Below are 23,247 nucleotides of genomic sequence, written 5' to 3'. Positions count from 1 at the left end.
CAGGACTCTCAGGACGCTCGGACTGAGCGGGACGCACGGGCTCTGGCGCAGGACCCTCAGGACTCTCCGGCGGCTCGGACTGAGCGAGACTCCCTGGCTGCATTGCAGGGCACGCAGCCATCTCCTCCGACGACTGGGGCTGCTTTGCAGATGGATCGGGTGAGTCTGATGGTGGTGGTGAAGACAGATGAAGTGCAGGTGCAGGCTGAGGCGGAGCAGAGGAGGGAACTAAGGGAGTGACCAAAGGGACCGAAGGGGAAGGAGCTGAGGTGATAGGAGGGAGTGAGGGGACTAAAGGAACCAAAACTGAAGGGACCGAAGCTAAGGGAAGTGGAGCTGAGGGCGCTAAAGGAACTGAAGCTGATGCTGAGGGAGCTGGGACCAAAGGGACTGGGACTGATGCTGAGGGAGCTGGGACCAAAGGGACTGGGACTGAGGCTGAGGGAGCTGGGACCAAAGGGACTGGGACTGAGGCTGAGGGAGCTGGGACCAAAGGGACTGGGACTGAGGCTGCAGGGGTAACCAAAACTAAAAGAGCTGACTGAGTGGGAGGCAGAGCTACAGGGGTTGACTGAGAGCTGGGGAGAGCGGAGGCTGGAGCTACAGCTGACTGGGATAGAGCGGAGGCTGGAGCTACAGCTGACTGGGATAGAGCGGAGGCTGGAGCTACAGCTGACTGGGATAGAGGGAGAGCCACAGAGGCTGACTGAGTCCCTGCTGCTGCAGCTAACGCTGAAAACTGATACAAAGGCTTGGACCTAGCTGCCCCCACCCGAGTAACAGGAACGGGTGCAGAGGTCAGCCCGTCCGTGGCTGCCCCCACCCGAGGAACAGGAACGGGTGCAGAGGTCAGCCCGTCCGTGGCTGCCCCCACCCGAGGAACAGGAACGGGTGCAGAGGTCAGCCCGTCCGTGGCTGCCCCCACCCGCGGAACAGGAACGGGTGCAGAGGTCAGCCCGTCCGTGGCTGCCCCCACCCGCGGAACAGGAACGGGTGCAGAGGTCAGCCCGCCCGTGGCTGCCCCCACCCGCGGAACAGGTACGGGTGCAGGGGAAGCTGGAGCTAAAGGAGCAGGGCGAGCAGAGGGAGCTGGAGCTAAGGGAGCAGGGCGAGCAGAGGGAGCTGGAGGCTCCGAGGCGGCTGATGCAGGAGCTGAAGGCTCTGATGCAAGGTGAGCGGAGGGAGCTGGGGCTAAAGGAGCTGGGGCTAAGGGAGCTGGAGCTAGGTGAGCGGAGGGAGCCAAGGGAGCTGAGTGAGCAGAGGGAGCCAAGGGAGCTGAGGGAGCAGAGGGAGCCAAGGGAGCAGAGGGAGCCAAGGGAGCTGAGTGAGCAGAGGGAGCTGAGTGAGCTGAGTGAGCAGAGGGAGCTGAGTGAGCAGAGGGAGCTGAGGGAGCTGAGTGAGCAGAGGGAGCTGAGTGAGCAGAGGGAGCTGAGTGAGCAGAGGGAGCTGAGTGAGCAGAGGGAGCTAGGGGAGCTAGGGGAGCGAAAGGGACCTGAACAGGGACTGAGGCTAAAGCAAAGGGAGCAGGAGCTGTGGGTGCTGAAGCTAATGGCTCTAGGCGCAGACGTGGGGCTGCTGCAGGCTGTTGGCGTGGAGGCTCTGAGACGGGCTGCTGTGGAGGCTGGCGGCGAGGGGCTGCTGCAGGCTGCTGTGGAGGCAGACGGCGAGGGACTGCAGCTGGCGGCTGTGGAGGCGTGATCCGCTCGATCCGCTCCGGTGGCGGTGAAAGCGTAGAGCAGGTAAGGTGATGGGTATCCGGAAGAAAGAGAGGTGATGCGGCAACAGCTTGAAGCAGGGAGGACAAATCCACCTCTTTAACAGGGTGGCCAACGCGAAACAGTTCGTATTGCAGATGGTCTCGGAGGGAAATGATTGAGTGAGCCAGGGAAGCTGTGGTAGGGCACTCCTGAAGCCAGGGCGTGGAGGAAATGAATCCACCGCAAAAGGTGAGTTGCATAAGTCTCTCACACTTGTCCGTGGCATTTAAAATCCGCAGAACATAGTCCATTAACTTAGGAACTACTTCCTTCACCTCCCTTAAAATTCCATTAGAGTCAGTTTTAGGAGGGGCATGCAAAACGTCTTTGTCTTTGGCTGACGTAGAGACAAAAAACGTGGGGCCTGAGTCTCCAGCCAGCTTGGAAAACTCACTTCCCTCTGTGGTCAAATTATTGGGAATAGCTGTAGTAAACTCAGTCTTCGAATTAAGCAAAACAGCGGAGTTACTCACAAATTGCCCGGTGCCGCCACACATGGGTGAGTGAGCAGAATTGTCCTGATGCTGCACAGTCTGCGCAGTGACACCGAGCTGTTGCTGTGCAGTGCTTATCGGTGTGGCAGCCGAAGGCTGCCATTTCCCTCGTCGAACACCGCGCTTCTTTCTCCAAGAAGCAGGCGGAGGCTGCGACGAGGTGACAGACGGCATAATCCGCGGTGGCGGCGAAGAGACATAGCCACCCAACGTGATCGCCGTCGGAACGGGTGGAGGGGTTGCAGCTGTCGGTGCGATCAGCTGCCGTGGCGAGGCTTGGGCTCGATGCTGAGGTGGAGCATGACGTTGCTGGGCCTTTTGCCAGCTGGCCGGCCCGCCCAGGGCCAGACGAGTGCCAGTAAACTCAGATCGGCGCTCCGGGGTGAGCCAGGGCTTCCACCTGATCTGTTCATTGTGGTAATATTCTATCACCGTATTGCGCTCCTGAAGATCGTAGTCCGCGGGGTCCATCTCGGTTCGGGTCCTACTGTCACGGCTGTGTGCGGGCAAGGCAGGGAGGACCCCAGTGCAGGACACGACGAGAGCTAGGTTCAGTGAAGATTTATTGGTTGTGCTACACAATACACTCAAAACATGAAACTAGAAACTTGAAGACTCGAAACTCGAAGACAAAACACACAGCGAAAACTGACGAGGACCCGAACAAGGAACAGAGGGAAAACAAAGGGCTTAAATATACAGAAGGGGATTAGGGCAAGTGGAAACAGCAGGGGACGACAGGTGAACCAAATGAACCTAATGACAAGGGGGAGCAAAACTAAACACAAAGCACAGGAAACAGACCGTCAAAATAAAACAGGAACTGAGTACACATAACAGACGCAGACCTAACACTGAAAACTTAAGGGAACATACACAAAAACAAGGGAGACTAAACAGCATACTCAAAACAATATATAAGAAACACAACCTGAAAAATACAACAAAAGAAAGCTACACAAAAGAAAACTCAAAACGCTGGGCCACCGGCCCAGGATCATGACAACTCCAGCTTATTTATTAACCAAATACTTTTAGACTTCTCCACCCTAATTGGAAAACTAAAAATCCCATTTTATTTATTGTTCTTTGTCATCCACCTGACCCTTACTCAGAGTTTCTGTCTGATTTCTCAGACTTTTAAACTGAATTTGTCTGAGTTTATCAGTTCAGATAAAATAATTATAGTGGGTGATTTCAACATCCATGTAGATGCTTAAAATGGCAGCCTCAATACTGTATTTAATCTATTATTAGATTTTATTGGCTTCTCTCAAAATTTAAATTAGCATACCCCCCACTTTAACCACACTCTAGATCTTGTTCTGCCACATGGCATATGGCAACTGAAGACTTAACAGTATTCCATGAAAGCCTCCCTCCTGTCTGCTCATTTCTCAATAACATTTACATTTACTTAATAGATTACACAGAATGGGGAATAAATTTCACTACAGTAGTCTTTCTGAAAGTGCTGTAACTACATTTAAGGATGTAATTCCTCCATTATTGTGCTCTTCAATGCCATGTGCCAACACAATGCAGAGCAGCTACCTATTCTCTACTCCCACAGATGTAGATTATCTCATCAATAGTTTTAGATCCTCAGTTCATACGACTCCGGATACTGTGGCTCCTCGAACATCGTGACTATCTGATAGTCACGCATGACTATCAGCGTGACTATCAGATAGTCACGATGTTCGAGGAGCCACAGTATCCGCATGACTATCGAACATGCGTGACTATCTGGTTTAACTTACAAATGTGTAGCTTAAAGCTGATAACCCATAAGCTGGAAAGGAAATGGTGTCTCATGAATTTAGAAGATCTTCATTTAGCCTGGAAAATTAGTTTGTTGCAAAAAAAAAAAAAAAAAGCCCTTCATAAAGCTAGGACATCCGATCACTGATTGAAGAAAATAATAACAACCCCAGGTTTCTTTTCAGCACTGTAGCCAGGCTGACAAAGAGTCAGAGTTCTGTTGAACTGCATAGTCCTTTAACTAGTAATTACTTTATGAATGTCTTCACAAATGAAATTTAAAAAAGACCCCATTCCTACAAGACTGCTCAAAGAAGTCCTATGATTAATTAATCTAATCGAATTAATCATTAATTCAATCTTAATCATCAGTCTGTCTTTATTAGTTGGCTATGTACCACAAGCTTTCAAGGTGGCAGTAATTAAGCCATTACTTAAAAAGCCATCACTTGACCCAGTTATCTTAGCTAATTATAGGCCAATCTCCAACCTTCCTTTTATCTAAAATAGAGTAGTAAAACAGCTAACTGATCATCTGCAGAGGAATGGTTTATTTGAAGAGTTTCAGTCAGAATTCATCACAATACAGAAACAGCATTAGTGAAGGTTACAAATGGTCTTCTTATGACCTCTGACAATGGACTCATCTCTGTGCTTTTTTAGGCTGATCGGGCAAAGCATATGTGAATGTGTGAACAAACAATTTTGTGGCGAGTGAGAAAAATGAAGGCCGACTTCATCAGCCTGGTGTGACAAGGCCATTGAATATTCTATAAAACCTTCAAGAACTTTTGATGCGCTACTTTTCTAGATGATGCTGAGCCATTTTGGTCTCACTGGGTCAAAGGAGGAGATGATTCAAATAGCAGACCTGAAAATGGCAAAAATTGACATCTTAATTTGAAGATGGCTGACTTCCTGTAGGGTTTTGGGTATGGGTCTAAGAGACTTTTTTGCACATCTTAGGATGTTACACGAGCCTGCATAATTTCAGATATATAGATAAAATGTAGCTCCGGGGTTATGCAAAAAACATGGTATTTCATGATATTTCCAGGACCCATTAGGTGGCGCTCTAACATTTAGGGACTTTATGCATATCAATGTGTTCAGGGCAGGAGGCTTATCAAACAAATTAAGTTTGATGCAGATTGGGCAATGTGGCTTTGAGTTACTGTCATTTTTGTCTTCATGGCAAAACATAGAACTTTGCCATCCCACCAGGTATGAGGGCAGGAAATGGCTAAAATCAGCCATTTAATTCAAAATGGCGGACTTCCTGTTGGGTTTAGGGCATTGGACCTTTTTTGTTCATCTGGACATGTTACATTATGTATACCAAATTTCATACATGTACATGAAACACAGCAGTGGGAATTGAACTAAAGGTGGCGCTATAGAGCCATTTAGAAAGGGCTATGTCTGAAACCATTAAAATACGTAAATTTTCACCAGACCTGATGTGTACAAAATTTCATGAGTTTTTGAGCATGTTAAGGCCCTCAAAACACCAATTCATTTGCCTGAATAATCAAAAGCAGATATAATAGGGCCTTCACACAGGTTGTGCTTGGGCCCTAAAAAACAAAACAACAACAATCACAATAAAAGAAATAGAATTCAAATGACCTAGGAACTAAAGTGAGTAGGCTGTCTTAAATAGGTGAGTTTTGAGTTGTCCTTTGAAGACAGGGAGAGAGTCAATATTATGAATGTCAGGTGGGAGAAAGTTCTACAGTTGGGGAGAGGAGCAAAAAAAAAAGGCTCTGTTCCCCATTTTGCTGAAGCGGGCAGGGGATACAGTAAGGCTGATGGAAGAAGAAAAACGAAGGAAGCGGGAGAAGGCGGCAATGAGAAGAAGATCAGATAGATAGGGAGTTGTGGATGTGGATGGCTTTGAATGTATTCAGAAGAATTTGGAATTGAATTTGGAATTGAACTGGGAGCCAGTGCAGTTGCTGTAGAACTGGGGGGGATTTGGTGAAATGAGGGGGTTTTAGTGATAATGCGACCGTCTGAATTTTGAACCATTTGAAGCTTATGGAGGGATTTGAGAGGGAGGCTAAATAGAAGAGAATTACAGTAATCAATACAGGAGGTAACAAGACTATGAACAAGGATGGAGGTAGTATGCGGGGAGAGGGAGGGGGGAGACGATTAATGTTAATATTAATTGGAGATGAAAGTATGCAGTCCGGGTAATATATGATATAGGAGTGGAAAGAAAGAGTGCTGTCGAGGATGACACCCAGACTCTTAACCCAAGGGGAAGGGAAAACTGAGGAGTTGTGAGGGAGAAACTGTTGAATTTCGATAGAATGGATTTTGTTCCGACAAGAAGGAAGTTGGTAGTTGAAAACTGGAAAACGGACTTCAGCGTCAACGACCAGTTTCCAAAGGAGATTCTGGAGCGACGCAAGGCCCTATTCCCCATCCGGAAGAAGTTCACGCAGGGAGGCTCCCGGGCTGTCATCGCCGTGGACAAACTGTATGTGAACGGACAGCTTTACCGAGACAAAAACACCACGCCATGGCTCTGCTGATCGATCAGGTGATCTGTGTCCATATTAACGTTCTTTTCTGAGTTTTTTTTTCAACCATCTAAACAGTACCATTAAATAATCTAAATCTGTCTAAGTAGTACCATTAACGCCGACGAGTCAGCATAGTACCGTGATCGTTTGTTTGTTTGTTTGTTCTGTTTTGTTTTCCCCTCATCTAATTTCATTCTTATGTCACTTAGGTCACTTTTTACATGTCTTTTTTCTTTCTGCACTCAGCAATATGTTTACGTCACTTACAATGCTACAGTTTACTACACTAACATACAGCGCAGATGCACACACACCAACATACAGCGCACATACACACGCACACATCAATATAAAGGGCACACGCCAACATACAGAACATATGTACACACACACACACATCTTTAGTGAGCACACAACAGTCCATCAGTTAGTTTAAATATGAGCACACTCAGATTTGTCTCATGGAATGTGCACGGGGCTGGTTCGAGGGAAAAGAGACTAAAAATTTTTAATCGGTTAAAAGACTTAAAAGCAGATGTTGTTTTTCTACAGGAGACACATGTGTCCAAAACATCTGTGCTCACTCTTTCCTCTCCACAGTTCCCTCACACGTACTCAGCCTGCTACTCCAAACAAAGAGGTGTAGCTATATTGATTAACAAGAAGATAAACTTTAACATTAGCAACAGTACAATAGACCCTGAAGGTAGATTTATAATACTTAATTTATCTATACAGAATACAGATTTATGTATTGCTAGTATATATGGACCAAATGTTGATGACCCCTCCTTCTTTCATGCTTTGTTCACTTCACTTTCAGATCACTCTGACACCACACTTATAATAGGAGGAGACTTCAACCTGGTACTTAATGCAGATATTGACAGGCTCAGTACAGCAGTGAGTCAGAGGAACTGGCAGTCTGCAGGCATTCTTAAACAGTACATGAAGGATTTTGGTCTTTGCGATGCTTGGCGTTCACATCACCCTACTTTGAGAGATTATAGTTTTTTCTCACCAGTACACAAATCTCATTCCCGCTTAGATTACTTTTTAGTTAGCAGCTCCATAATGATGGATATCACAGACACTGAGATTCACCCTATCACTATTAGCGATCATGCACCGGTGTCTATGTCTCTGACACAGAAAAGAGTCACACCACCAATCAGGAACTGGAGATTTAATACATCATTACTTAAAGAAGAAGATTTTATTAATTATTTCAAAAAGGAATGGTCAGCATACTTAGAATATAATGATATTCCAGGAATATCACCATGTGTTCTTTGGGAAGCAGGAAAGGCAGTAATGCGGGGCAAAATAATATCTTACTGCTCGCATAGGAAAAATAAAGAAAAAGCACTTGTGTTAGAATTAGAACAAAAAATTAAATCTTTAGAAACTGCCTATGCCGCTTCACCACAAGAACATACAATTATCAGCCTGAGGAAACTGAAACTGGAGCTAAATGAAATAATTGATAAAAGGACACAATTTATGTTGCAGAGGCTGCGTTTGGAAAACTTTGAGCATGGAAATAAATCTGGAAAATTCCTGGCCAAGCAATTAAAACTGAATAAAGAAAAAACAGGTATTTTTTCTATTAAAGACTCGACTGGTATTATTACTCATGACCCACAACAAATAAATAACTCTTTCAAAGACTTCTATGAAGCCTTATATTCACCACAGATTAACCCATCTGATACTGAAATTGAAGAATTTCTTAATAATATAAATCTACCAAAACTAAATGACAGCCAGGCTGCAGCTCTGGATTTACCTCTTTCATTGTCTGAACTTAGTGAAGCCCTACAGCATCTCCCAAATAATAAAGCCCCAGGCCCAGATGGTTTTCCAGCCGAGTTTTATAAAGAATTTTGGTCTGAGCTAGCTCCCATTTTTTTCAGAATGGTAACTCAGATTCAGAATGACCACATCTTATCTCCAACCTTAAACTCTGCTAACATTAGCCTGCTTCTTAAACCAGGCAAAGACCCCACATTCCCATCCAGCTACAGGCCAATCTCTCTCATTAATGTAGATCTTAAAATAATTTGCAAAGCCCTTGCCAAAAGATTAGAAAGTATTACTCCATTTATTGTACATCCAGATCAAACAGGCTTTATCAAGGGTCAGCACTCAGCCAATAATACACGTCGACTGATAAATATAATAGACTATTGTTCTATTAACAAATTAGAGACGACAATCGTGTCTTTAGATGCAGAGAAGGCATTTGATCGGGTAAATTGGAAATTCTTACTAGCAGTTCTGCAAAAATTTGGATTCGGTTCATCCTTTATAAACTGGATCAGAACACTACACAGCTCTCCGAATGCGCGTGTTAGGACAAATGATCTCATTTCACAAAGTTTCAGTCTGCAGAGGGGCACTAGGCAGGGCTGCCCACTCTCTCCCTCTTTTTGTAATTTTCATTGAGCCGCTAGCAGCAGCAATCCGTCAAAATGTAAATATTAAAGGGATTCAAACTGAAAATATGGACCATAAACTTAGCCTTTATGCTGATGATGTATTACTTTTCCTTGGGAATTCACAAGGCTCTCTTTTGAAGACTATCACACTGATAGATAAGTTCTCATCTATATCTGATTACTCTATCAATTGGAGTAAATCAACAGTTTTGCCTCTGAATTGTAATTTCCAGAGAACCTCTAGGACCCCACTAAAGTCAGGAAATATTAGATATTTAGGCATAAATTTTTCCGCCAGGCTCTCAGACTTGGTACGATTAAATCATATCCCCTTATTAAAAACAATAGAGGATGATCTCACACGTTGGAACAGTTTACCTATATCACTCATGGGGAGAGTTGCTGCCATTAAAATGATGGTTTTACCAAAAATTAATTATCTATTTTCATTGATCCCTAATACTACTCTTCCTTGGTTTAAGTCACTAGATTCAAACATCTCAAAATTTTTATGGAAAAACAAACCATCAAGAATAAGCTTAAAAACTTTACAAAAGCCAAAACACAGTGGAGGTCTAGAATTACCAAACTTTTATTACTATTTCTTAAGCAGTAGATTGCAGTATATTTCAAAGTGGATCAAATCCAATTCATTAGACAACCCATGGCTGGATCTAGAACAGGCGTTTTGTGGAAAAATAAAAATCTCAGATTTACCTTTCATTAGTTCCAGTATTAAACATCATAACTGCTATAAAGTCCTTAGTATAAATACCTCTCTGACAGCCTGGTGGGAATTTTTAAAAATAACTAAGTCTTCACTCATCCCCTGTATACTAACACCCATTTGGAACAATCCAGATATTTGTCAGAAAAAGAAAATGCTGAATTTTCCGTTATTGCGTGATAAGGGTATAAATAACTTAGAACATATTATCCAAGATGGAAATTTTATCACGTTCCAAGAACTTATATCAAAATATAGAATTGGCAACGGTAGATTTCTGGAATATCAACAAGTTAAGTCCGTCCAACAGGGAAGATTTAACCTTAATCAATTGAATCTAGAAATGCCTACTTGGGTAACAGAATTTCTTAACCTCTGTACCCCAAAATTGTTATCAAAATTATATAAATTATTAATAAAAACTGATGATTCAGTTTCCCTCCCAATTACAAAATGGGAGCGTGATCTTTCTGTCAACCTGGATCAAAATTTATGGACAGAAATATGTTTAAATATCTTCAAAATGACTAAAAGACCCCAAATACAACTTGTACAATATAAGATTCTCCATAGAACATACTACACTGGACAAAGGATGTTCCAAATGGGCCTTACACACTCAAACTTATGCACCCACTGTACAAGCAATTCAGAGGATAATCATCTACACGCTCTGTGGTCTTGTGTACCAGTTCAGAGATTTTGGCAGAGGATTTGTGAAGATCTATCCACATGGTTTAGCTGTCGTATCCCAACTTCCCCCAGACTATGCATCTTAGGTGATGTCAGTGAATTAATTATGGAGTTAAATATATCACACATAGTTCTTACTGCCTTGTGCATCGCTAAGAAGATGATCCTCATGAACTGGAAGACAAAAAATAAACTATGTATTACTCAGTACAGAAATTTATTAGTAGATCATGTTAGTTTAGAGAGAATGTCTGCTTCTTCTAAAAACAAATTGGAGGAATTTGACTCTCTTTGGTTCCCACTGCTCAGCTCCATTACTTAGTGGGGGTGGTGGGCTGCGGGCTCTGCTCCTGATGTGCTTTCTGGGGGGGTGGGTGAGGACTCCGGAGGCCTAGGTAGCTGGTAGCCTCCTGAGACTGGAGTCCTGGGGCGACCTTCTGGTGATGTCTGTGTGCCTGTCCTGGTTGATGGTGGTGGGGGCTTGGATGGTGCTGCCTTCGGTCCTGGGGTGTGGGCGGGGTGCTTGGGGGGGTGGTGCCGGCCCTCGGTCGGTTGGCTGGTCTTCCCTGTATGGCTTGGGGGCTGGGGTCTGGGGCCCCGGCACTGGGGCCGCGCCGGCTCCCGGTGGGCCCCCCCTTGCGCGGGGGGGGCCTCTGCTGTCCCGGCCGCGCCGCCGGGTGGGGTGGGTTGGCCTGACGTCGGGATGTCCGGTCTACGCTTTTGGGGCCCTGGGGTACCTGCATTGCAGGGGGGTGGGGTGGGGGATGGGGCCGCGGTGGGGTGGTTGGGGGGGACTGGGCACTGCATTTCCATGCCCAGGCCAGTATGTCCTGTCGCCTGTTTGTGTCTATTGTTGAGTGAATGGGCATCTAGGGGGAGCGGGCCGCCCTCTGCAGTGGGGGCGAGGGCGCCAACCTCGGGTGCTGCAGTGCTCCGGGATGCTGTCACCGCGGCCCCGGGCTCACCTCCCCCTGCCCTGTGCTGGGGTGTGGGAGGTCGGGGTGCCTATTGAGCCAGCGGACAGCTGGCTCTCTTCTTCCAGGATTCTTCCTGGTCATATGCCCCCCCCCCCCTCCCCCTCCCCCTCCCCATACACAAACACACACACACACACACACACAGAATACACATCACTCACAGATGTAGGATGGAGAGGCCACGTGGAGAGCTGCACCACCACTTGCCTCTCCGTTTTAATTGCACTTTAGTCATTATAACTCACAACACATACACACTTACAACCTGATACACATAGGACCTTTGGGGCAGGCATGTTACTCAGAGGTTGATGAGATGGGCCGCTGAGGTGGCCCCACTCGGATCCTCGTCACTGTCTGTCTCCAAATTTTATTTGCACTTTAGACATGGAGGGTTTTGGGGGGGCAGTGTGGGCAAGCACTGACGACCAACAGTTGGCGCTTGTGGCATAACTGTCCCCTCAATTTTAACTGCACCCTATACACCTCATTCACTCACAAACATTAACACATAGACCTACAAGTTGGGGAGGAGGAGGGGGGGATGGGTCATCTTACACCCCGATTTCTTGCGTCTCGCCCGGGGTAGGGGTCGGGTGGTTCCTTGGGGACCGGGCTGGTGGCGTCCTGGGGTCGCTGTTGGCCCTGGGGTGGTTTCCACTTGCCCCGCCTTCAGAGGGTGGGTAGCTATGGATGAATGTGTGTCTTTGTGTATTTGTCACCGTCTCCGTGAGTATGGGTGGGTGAGTGAATGTGTATGTATGGCATATCTGTGTGTGGGTAAGTATGTATGGGCATGTATGAGTATCTGTGTATAAATGTGTACACGGGTGTCTGGGTGTGTTTGTATGTATGGCTGGACCTGGGTCTGGGCCTTGTGCCTTGCCTCCTGGCCGCTCCTTGCTGGTTGCCTCCTCCCCCCTACCCCCCTGGGATGGGGGTGCCTCGGGGTTCCTGGGTGGGGCTGGGTGTTCTGGCGTGGGTGCTGGCCTGCCCCCCTTGGGGGTGCGGTGCGGGGCTGCGTTGGCTTCTTCTGCGTGGGGGGGGGCTCTGTGGAGGGTCGGGCGGTCCTTGGGTGCCGTGGGCCCGGGGGCCCTGCCGCCGGCCAGTGCAGGGGGCTGGCCGCTGGGGGGGGGCTGGCTTCTCATCGCCTTGGGTTCCCTGGAGCCCTCGCTCCTCGACTGGGGGGGCTCCGTCTGAGACCACCCTCTCCCGTCTGCTGGGGTAGGTGTGCGGTTGTCTTTGGACTGAGTGGCCGGGGGTCTTCCTGGCTCTTGGTGGGCTGCTGGTGGCCTGGGTTTCCGGGGGCTTTCCGTACCTGCCTCTGGCTTCTGATGGGTGGAGCTGCAGCGTTTTGCCCTCATTGGTAAGTACGTTCCATGACACAGACACAAACATGACACAGACATGCCCACTCAATCACAACTCAACAAAATTGTTGGTGTGCGTAACATGCTTTGTTAGTTTTGTTTTTCACACACAAATTTATTTTTGCAAGTATTGATAGTATTTTTTTATATGTTAAAGTGATGAACTATCTGATTAATAGACTTGTGCTCTTTCCCCTTTTTTTTTTTGCTCCCTTTCTCTCTCCCTTTTTCTTCTCTTTATTTTCCTCTTCTTCAGCCTGTCAGCTCTGGCTGTTACAGTACATAGTATGTGGAAAAATAACTCAGATAAATAAAATAAAGGGTTAAAACATCAACAAGAAGAGCCTATTGAGAACCTATAGAGCTCATCTTGAAATAGCAAATATGTTTGGCACAACAACGCATTCAGATCACAGTTCTGCTTGCAAGATCTACCAGACATGACAGGCTAAAAAAAAAAAAAAAAAAAAAAAGAAAACTGGAAAATGACTGATAGCGGGGGGCGAATTCAGATGGAGGAAGAGTGGAGAAACACAGCAGAGGTGCTAGTGGATTTTGTTAATTTTTCCAGTGAAAAATAGCATAAGGGAGTTGCAAGTTGCAGTTGAATAAAAGTGGGAGGCAAACGAGTCAGGGGGTTGAAGAACACTATTTAACAGTGAAAACAGGGTCTTAGTGTTGCCTTCATTTAAGGAAATAAGGCCAGAATCGTAGACAGATTTAGCATGAGTGATTGAGTTCTTATATAATAATACATGAGATAAATACGTTAGGGTTTAATATTTTTCCCGAAAATGAGATGAATCAAATCCCGGGAAAAGACAAGCCATTTCCCGGGAATCCCGGGAAAAAGTGTTTGTTTTTAAAAAAAAAAATTTAATTAGGCCTTCTGTAGCCTGTATCGGGCTTAACCTATTTTGATATTGTAGAGGTAGCTTTCCAGCTATGTCCTGTTATGCCCAGTAGGGGGCAACATTGGCTTGATTAATGCAATAAAACCTACATCTCGTCGAGCTATGCAGTGTTGTATCGTTCCTCAACACTCCCTTAACAAATGTAATTCGAATATTCCTGCATTGTACATGGAATTATACTATTACAGCGTTCAACCAGTGGAACAGCGTTCCACTGGTTATTACAGCGTTCCACCAGTGGAACGCTGTAATAGTCACTGAAAAGTTAACTACCGTACTACACTATAACATGACATAACACAGGGCCTTGAGTAATGCACTACGACTTGGTCATTGCCATTCTGGCAACAGCAAATTTATAACGCCGTGTCTAAGGGTTAAAGTAGGTTAGTTGTGAATCGTCTTTTGAAAAACTGGCCAATCCTTATAGCCTAAAAAATATACATTTTACTCAACTCTATTTTAAAAGTGAAATATGTTAAAGTAATATATTTCATGATACTTTCTTCACACATTAGGCCCGTATCCTAATTCATGATTGTTAGTAAGCGGCTGCAAACGAGGAAAAGAAACACTCGAAGTTAAACAGATGTTTCTTTATTGTTCAGGGCAGGCATATTTTATAGGCTATATAATGCAATATAACAATATATAATAATATAAAATTATATAATACAAAATACCTTAGGCTAAACACATTCCCTATGATTTCAACAAATTAAAGAGGAAAAAAGTACAACTGTGTAATATCTCTATTAAAACGCTTGAGATGAAGGCTGAAGCCAGCCTTAAACGGAGGCTGAACGTGCCTGCAATGAAGAGTAATGCTTTTCGCATTAAACGAACCCTTCCCTCAATATTTCCTTAAATTTAACATTCTGAAGCTTTCTTTTCTTTCTGAAAGTGTGTTTTAAGAAGCACGACTTTTTTTCCCGGTTTCCCGTCTTAACGTTTCCCAGGAAACAGGAAATGGTTCTGATCCGGGAATCCCGGGTACTGGGATTAAACCCTAAAATACGTGTCTTTGTGGATAGTGAGACCACTTTTTTTATAGAGACGCTTCAATCATCACCCTTTATTTATTTATTTTTTTTATTTAACCTTTATTTATACAGGTAGTCCCATTGAGACTTAGTGTCTCATTTGCAAGAGAGACCTGTTTCCAAAACATAATAAATTTACAACAATAAAATAATACAATAAATAGTAAGTAAAATGACAGTGATGGTGGGAGTGGGTCCAGGCAGTTTACACACGATGCACTCGAACAAGCTGACGGTGGGTATTGACACAATCAGGACTTTCCACTTCTCACGATGAATTATCGCGAGACCACCGCCGCAACCTGAGCCACAGGGTTGACAGATGTAAACAAAGCCAGGTGGAGTGGAATCGTTAAGTTGTGAAAAGTCCATGGGTTGTTGCTAGGTTTCAGTCAAACACAGAAAATCAAGCTTACGGTCAGTGACGAGATCCTGAGTGAGATGTCCTTTGTTCATGAGTGAACAGATGTTGAGCAGACCGAAGTTGACAGCGGTGAAGACAGGTTTGACAGACGGATTAGCCGACCTTGCTGGGCTGGCCAACAGGTTGAAGTCAGCAGACCGTTGGCATTCTTGCGAGGCCGACGAGTGGTAGACCAGATGGAATGGATGGGTTTTGACCTGCCGAGCTGGAAGTTTTGGCCAGACCCTCGGTGACTATATTTCTGGAGAGGCAGGAGAGCGATATCTGGGTGGAGACGAAGTGTCACCGGCAGAGGTATGGACAGGTGCCAGTGGAGTCAAAGGAGCTCAGCAGCTGTAAATTGGAGGAGACCTGACACGGGTTGAGCAAGAAGTGGCAGAAGAGTCCAAACAAGAGCAGACCAGACGTAAATCAGACTGACCCACATTAAGAGTCGCAGCAGCCAGGTAAGGTCATGAAGCTGGCCGATTAGAGTGTCAAGGAGTTAAGCTGTTGCTTGCCTGACTGAGAACTGAACTCATGAGTAACGGAGAAAAGATAGCTCACATATACAGAAAAAAGTCCAATCATCCAAACGAACACAAATCTTAAACACATCAGGATGTGAAAAGTTTTCTCAGTGAGTAGCGGCTGCAAAACCAGATGTGAGTATATGAGGAAAGACCTGGATGACCTCTAATTTCTTGCTTCTAAATTCAGAAAAAACTGATGTTATTGTACTCGGCCCTACAAATCTTAGAAACAGTGTCTAACCAGATATTTACTCTGGATGGCATTATATCGACCTCGAGTAATACTAAAAATCTTGGAGTCATTTTTGACAAGGCAATGTCCTTCAATGCACATATTAAACAAATATGTAGAGCTGCTTTTTTTTTCATTTGCACAATATTTCTAAAATTAGAAATATCCTATCTCAGTGAGATGCTGAAACGATAATTCATGTATTATTAATTCTAGACTGGACTCCTAGACTCCCTGTTAAATCCAGATTTGAATTTAAAATCCATCTTTTTACATATAAGGCCTTGAATAATCAGGGCCCACCTTATCTTAAAGACCTCATAGTACCATATCACCCTAATAGGGCACTTCACACTCAGGCTGCTGGCTTACTTGTGGTTCCTAGGATACTTAAAAGTACGGTATTTTCCGGAGTATAAGTCGCACTTTTCTTCATAGTTTGGCTGGGGGTGCGACCTATACTCCGGAGCGACGTATATGTGACATTTATAACACATGAACCAAAATACTCCAGCCACTTGACATCTCCGTGAACTGCAGCTTTAAGGCAGTCTTGCGTAACCTGTGGGCGCAGTGGATGATGGATGGAGAGCACAGCTTAACGGCAACTGGGAGAATGCGCCACCCAACTTTCCTGGAAGTCATTGGATGGATCAAGAAAACATGGGTTTCAGTGACAAACCATCCTGTTGTGATTCAGAAAGGCTGGAATAATTGGAACTGCAGCTGACGACGAGTCTGACTAACGCGACACAGAAGAGGAAGCGGCGCTTCGTCTACGGAGTGTACGGAATTGTTTAGAAGTGACACCGAGGATGAAGAATTCAATGGATTGATGGTTTGGTTAACTTGTTAGTATGTTCTTTATGCTATGGTTATCTGAATAACTTAATGTTACGTTAACATACCGAACACGTGTTCGTTGTGCGTCATGTAGCTGAATGTGCTACGTTAGCATAACGTAGGCGTAACCGTGTTCGTCCTGTTCTTTAATCCATTATTATTTTAAATTGCCGTTCAAGATGGAATTTCTGCTCTGGGTCTCGGATTCTATCACCCCCCCCCCCCCAAAAAAAGTGCGACTTATAGTCCAGTGCGACCTATATATGTTTTTTTCTTCTTTATTATGCATTTTTTGGCTGGTGCGACCTATACTCCGGAGCGACGTATAGTCTGAAAAATACGGTAGATTTGGAAGCAGAGCCTTCAGCTTTTAGGCGCCTCTTCTGTGGAACCAGCTTCCACTTTAGTTTCAAGAGACAGACACCCTCTCTATTTTTAAGATTAAGCTTAAAACTTTCCTTTTTGATTGCAGTCACACTGCAATAGGCCTAGGCTACTGGGGGCTTGTGTCTTGTTAGTGATGCCGATGTATGGAAGAAATTCTCCGCCGACAGAGTTTTTTTGAATTACATAGATTTCTTACAAGAAAGAACTGTGCCATATCGAACACTCCGCACGAGCTCAGGAGAGACCCCCAATTGTCTTTTCTCTCTCCTTTTCCAAGAGCGCAGAAAATGTCAGCTTATATACCATTCCTAACATCTGTTATCCGTTACATATAAAATCACTTATAGGACCATAAGAGCCCTGATATCTTGTACATTGTTCTTGTCTATCTGCAGCTGATGTAATCAGGAAAAATGAGACCTCTGATCCTTTATTGAATTATCTCAGGAAAAAAGGCCTTACATATACATTTTCAATCAACCAGAGCATCAGACACCTCACTCTATATAAATAAAATCGAACTGAACTGACTTTATCTTGGAGCAGACCGAGCCCCAGGGGTGCAGTGTGCAGGCCCAATGGCGTGTGGACATACCCTGGCGCTCACCAACAGCTCCCTGGTGCCTTGTAGAGTACGCCTCTTGCGGCAAAGGCTAGGAGAAGGCAACTCCGATTACAAAGCTGCCCACTGTCTTGCATGTTCCCATGACTTTATGAAAAGTCTAGGAGAGTAAACCCAGAATGGAAAAATTCTGGTCATCCAGTCTAGGTAAACCCCCATAAAATGAAAAAACTGTTACTGAAACATCAACAGATACCCAAACCACATAGACTTGAGACATGAATGCCAAAGTTAGCAACAACACAGACAGAGCACTATGGGAAACCACGGTTTCCCACCACAGTACCATGAATGACAATGGTGAGCGCCTTGTTGACTTCTGTCAGGACAATAACTGTGTGGCAGGAGGTTCCATTTTCCCCAACCCAGGAAATGTCGACAGACTGGAGTCACCACAGGTCAATTAGCAGTTCACCTCTAAGCGGAGGAACAGGTTGGTGTTCTGGCCAAAGAAGACATGGAACCAGACACCAATGCCAGATGGGAGTCTATCAAAAAGACAATTGTCTTGGGTTACAGAAAAAAAAGACCAAGGAGTGGATAACAAACACCAGAAACATGGCAGGAGATCAGTGAACAAAAGGTCCACCTAGTCACCAAGACTTCACAGTAGAGCTCAGGAGACATAAAAGTCCTTTTACTCTAATTAATATTCCATAGATTGACAGATGTGATTGCATAGCTATTGAAGTTGTTAATAACTAATTTAATAACTCCTTAAGGAAAGCTCTGATGATGTTAATGAAGTTGATGAGGTGCAGGCTCAGCAGCACTTTCACATTAGTATCTATGAAAAATCACTTGACTGAATGTAATAGGTTTAACCAACTGTTTTGCCAACATTCCACCTTCATTTTTTCGTTTAGATATTTGTGTGTTATTGTTCATCCATCTGGTAATTTAGCTTGAAATGCAGCATTATAAATATAACAAAATAAGTTAAAGTAATAATTCTGTAATGATTCAGAATAAGAGATGCACAATAATGTTATGAACAGGAGGTCTATCTGTACATTGATCACGATGTACAGAAAAACACTGGAAAATAGGAAGTAAGCATGGTGCATCAACAGTGATCTCGGCAAGTGTGGTGAAAAAAAATAGAGGATTTAACATTCACCATTCTTATGGTTAGAGTAATACAAAGTGCTACAACAACATATATCTATGTGTGATTTTGCTAATCATAAGAATTATTTGAATTATATATAATTATAATAAGTGTAATGAATAAAGTGTATAATGTATAAAGTTAGGAAGATGAGCTGTGTTGATTTATCTATGTGGGGATGAAAAGAAGAAGCATAGCAGAGTCATGTTTAGGCAGGGTGTGTGATACAGGAAAGTACTAATACGTGTAAGCGTGTGTGTGTGTGTGTGTGTGTGTGTGTGTGTGCGTATGTTTATAATACCTTGTGGGGACAATTTTCCTGACATATACTACGTTGTGGGGACCAATTGCTCCTTGTGGGGACTGGAACCTTGTCCCCACAAGGGGAAACCCTGTTTTTGGGTCAGGGGTCAGAGTTAGGGCTAAGGTATGAATTGAGTTTAGGTTAGGGTTAGGGTTAGGTATGTGATGGTTAGGGTTAGGAAAAGGGTAAAGGTAAGGTTTAGGCTGTAGAAATGAATGGAAGTCAATGGAAATTCCCCACAAAGATAGCAAAACACACTTGTGTGTGTGTGTGTGTGTGTGTGTGTGTGTGTGTGTGTGTGTGTGTGTGTGTGTGTGTGTGTGTGTGTGTGTGTGTGTAAATACATCTGGCTCAGAGAGTATATGTTTGATGCATATGGGTAAATGAGTATAAAAGGGGGCTGTTATGAAGATTCGGGGTTCATCCTCTAGTTTCCCATGGGGTGAATAGAGAGCAGCATTTGACTAAAGAAGGGATTTTGGAGTTCACAGTCAAAATTTTCACTAAGACATCTCAGATGATTAGTCATCAACCAACCACTGTGGACTTATGAATTGCACTTATAATTTTTGGCTTTTTCTCTACTCATTTTTGCTGTGTTGGATTAAAGTCTTAGAGGCATTGGAGGACATTGAATGGTTGTAATGGTTCTTACAGGTTGTTCTATCACTTAAAAATCACAGATCCCTTGATTTTCCTGGCCACTAAAGTATAACCTCGCCATTTTACCAAGAGCAAGGACTGTAGAGTAGAGCTGCCGTTAATGAGTGTGGCTGGTAATGACACTTTACTTTTAGGGTTGCTAACTGGTTGTACCTGGATTTAAGGCAGTTAGAGTCACCTCACCACCAGCTTTTCTTGTGCGTCTCCTGTGCTTTTATCCCTGACTTTGTCTTTCCTCTTTGGGATTGCTTTGATTTTCTCTGTTTTGTTTGTATCTATGTATTCATACAGTCCTGTCTTCCCTTTTTCAATTCCACTTTAACATATTTCTGCAGACATACTTAACTCTGTGTGGTTTATTATCTCCAGCTCTATTGAATCATTGTATAATTTAATGTTATCCATAATTATATTGCTGACTTGTTCACCTACTTGTTTTGACAGATGTTACTGCTGGCTTGCTTTTTCTTCCATTTTTCAGTTGTGCTGAAACATAAAAGGAGTAACACACCCCTGGCTCCAGGCTGCTGAAGGTGAGACTGTTTGTGTCTGTTGCCAGCTCTTGCAAAGTTTTCCCATCATTCCAGCAAGTCACAATGTAGCTCTCCACTTCACCAGCAGGAGTGTCCCACTGCAGAGACACTGACTCACTGCATAACTCAGTTACAGTAATCTGCACAGGACGGCTGGGCTCTGTGGAAATGAGAAAAAATTTTTTTACATGAAAGTAAATTTGGGTTGACATGCTAAGTTTTCCATTCATGAGGATTTTAAAGTGATGTTTGCTTGCCCTATTAGTTTGACAAACTTTTATAAAATAAACTCACAACATACATAAATGTAAGAAGTAGACTAATGTACTTTAATATGTTAAGAACACACAAAAAATGCTGAACTTAAAGGGCATATTAAACAATTGATTTATTCATTAGAGCAATAAAACTGATTCCAAGAGTTGCTGCACCTGATACTTAATTCTGCTCAGTAGCAGAATCCGCGCTTAATCCTCACTGCAGGAAGGAACGCTTTTCCAGGTCATTCATTCCGAAAGCAGTTAGACTGTACAAAGCATCATGATGTCATGTGTCACTTGGACACTTTACCTCCACTGCCATCATTTTATGATGAAATCACTTTATAAATGTGCATTTTATTTATTACACTCCCATCCATAATGCATACTGTGTATGCTGCATACAATTTTTTTCATTGGCTATAAATGTATATAGTGTTTTGATTTCTGTATATAGTGTTTTGATGTATATGTGTGTATATGTGTATTGATATATATTTTATGTATATAGTGTTTTCTATTTTATTTTATTTCATTTGTTTTATTCATCCTTCTTTGTACTGAGCTGCTGTAATGTGCAAATTTCCCCATCATGGGATCATTAAAGTTTCATCTAATAGTGTTTTATACTTTGTTAAGCCATGTTGACTCTGTTGTGTTATGCAGTAAAATTAACCCACTGTTTGTTTTTTACAAAAGTATTTAACAACCATGTAACAAAATACAACATTCTGTTTGAAGAGGAAGCTTAGTTTATATACATATCAGATCCGCCTAATCACAAATATCTTGGAGAAATTAAAATGCATTGGAAACAAAAGCTAAGGTCTCAAGAGGTTAAAAAAAATGAGAACTAGATGCACACATTTGGATTTATTTGAATTTTCTCTAATTCGCACAGGATCAAAAGTGTACATACAGGCTCAAATAATTTACTTAAATATTTTAATTAGTGGTGCTGAAGGTTCTACAGCATCGTTTAACTTGACAAGGCCAGGGCCTATTAACTTCCTGTGATAGTTTAGGTGGGTAGACTGATAGTTAATCTTGGCCAGCATAAAATAGATTTGTTTGAGAGCACTCATTGGATTGACTGCCAAGGTCTCAAAGAAGACCCAAACTGTCACCCTCAGATGAGAGGAAATTGGTTAGGATGTTCAGGAACAACTGAGGAACCTCAAGCCTGCCATGAACTGGAAACTGCGGAGAAAGACTTCTGGAGAAAAGTTGGTCAGCTGAGACAGACTGGGTTATTTGACCAGTCAGTCTGGGGCTTTCAAACCTAAGAACACGGTGTATCAACTATCAAGCATGGTGGTGGCAGCATCATGCGCTGGGGCTATTCTGCTGCCAGTGGTACTGGTATATTACACAAAGTGGATGGAACAATGAATAACGAGGACTACCTCCAAATTCTTCAGCTTCACCTCAAATCAACAGTGAGCCGAAACTTAAGACACACTTAGATAGTATAACAGGACAATGATACCAAGCACACATCAACACTGATTTTGGAATGAATAAAGCAGGCTAACATCAAGCTGCTGGAATAGTATTCCCAAAGCCCCATTCTCAACCTTATGGACAATTTTTGGGCTATGCTGAAAAGCTGGGTCTGTGCCAGGAAACCAAACAGTTATGCTACAGTGCTTACACTTACCAGTGGACTGCCACAGTACAGAGCAACCACGCTTTATTTCTTCTAACAACAGATTATTCAACTACTTTTTAACCAATTCAATGTCTTTAAGGGACAGTTAACAAATGGTTATTTAAAAAAAATTGGCAGATAGTTATGAAAAAATACATTTTAAAAAAACTAACTTCTTAGCACTTGAAGAGTGTTTAGAAGTGTAGTGTTTAGAGCATCTCTTTATCAGCTGATTGGTGGAGTCTGCACTCATGCATTTTTTCACTTACGGTCAGACTGTGTCAGAGAATCTTCTTCCTCACAGTGAGGCTCAAAAAAGCTATCCACAGCATCGTGGAACTCCTTTAAAACAATTCATAAAATACAGGATAATGCATATCTAGCGAGTTATATTGGATTAAAATACAAAACTAGCATCAATCCAGTATTTTCACAATTTTACCTCTTCCTCCTCTGAATTGTCCATTGTGAATCCACTCTCAGTCATCCCACACGTGATCCAGATTAGTCAAGGTGAGTCTCACTAAAAGCAACAGGAAACAGGACTAAAATGGTAATTTTAGAAAATATGCATCCAAAAGCACAACAGAAAAAAAAAAAAAAAACACTATAAGAGTACACGTGCTGCTGTAGGTTTATTCTCTTGTGGTTTTATTCCGAAAACCCACAACAGAAATAAGTTGTGTTTTATCACTTTTGTTCTTATTCAGTTTAAAAAATTATTTTAAAAACAAAAATACCAAACAAACTTACAGGTGGAAGCATCAAATGTTATAAAAGACAGATGAGAGTTTTATTTTTCTTGTGCTGTAATAAGTACTAGTATTGTAAGATATTTTTACATAAGTCAAATTTAGATAGCAATGGACCAATTTAAAGATAGTGGCTTATGTTGTAAAAGTTCTGGGGGACTGACATGCAAATTTTGCAGACAACCCCACAAACAAACAAAGAGAGAATGTGCATATATGCATATGTACAGCAAGATTTG

General features: G+C 43.3%; 1 protein-coding gene across 2 annotated transcripts in view; it reads right to left on the bottom strand.

The window, feature by feature from the left end:
- The window catches only part of LOC115796747 (interferon-induced very large GTPase 1-like), a 32,069-nt gene that overhangs the window by 6,899 nt on the left and 1,923 nt on the right, over window positions 1-23,247 (bottom strand). For both annotated transcript variants that reach the window (XM_030753167.1, XM_030753168.1), the window contains 3 exons: window positions 22,699-22,779; window positions 22,526-22,598; window positions 20,245-20,505 (listed from right to left, as the gene is read on the bottom strand). In XM_030753167.1, coding sequence (XP_030609027.1) covers window positions 20,245-20,505; window positions 22,526-22,598; window positions 22,699-22,743 — 379 coding nt within the window. In that variant the 5' untranslated portion in view covers window positions 22,744-22,779. The remainder of the gene's footprint in view (window positions 1-20,244; window positions 20,506-22,525; window positions 22,599-22,698; window positions 22,780-23,247) is intronic.

This window comes from Archocentrus centrarchus, chromosome 18, assembly GCF_007364275.1.
Source record: "Archocentrus centrarchus isolate MPI-CPG fArcCen1 chromosome 18, fArcCen1, whole genome shotgun sequence".
NCBI lineage: Eukaryota > Metazoa > Chordata > Actinopteri > Cichliformes > Cichlidae > Archocentrus > Archocentrus centrarchus.
The sequence above is the reverse complement of the archived record's forward strand: the minus strand, read 5'-3'. Positions and strand labels throughout refer to the sequence as shown.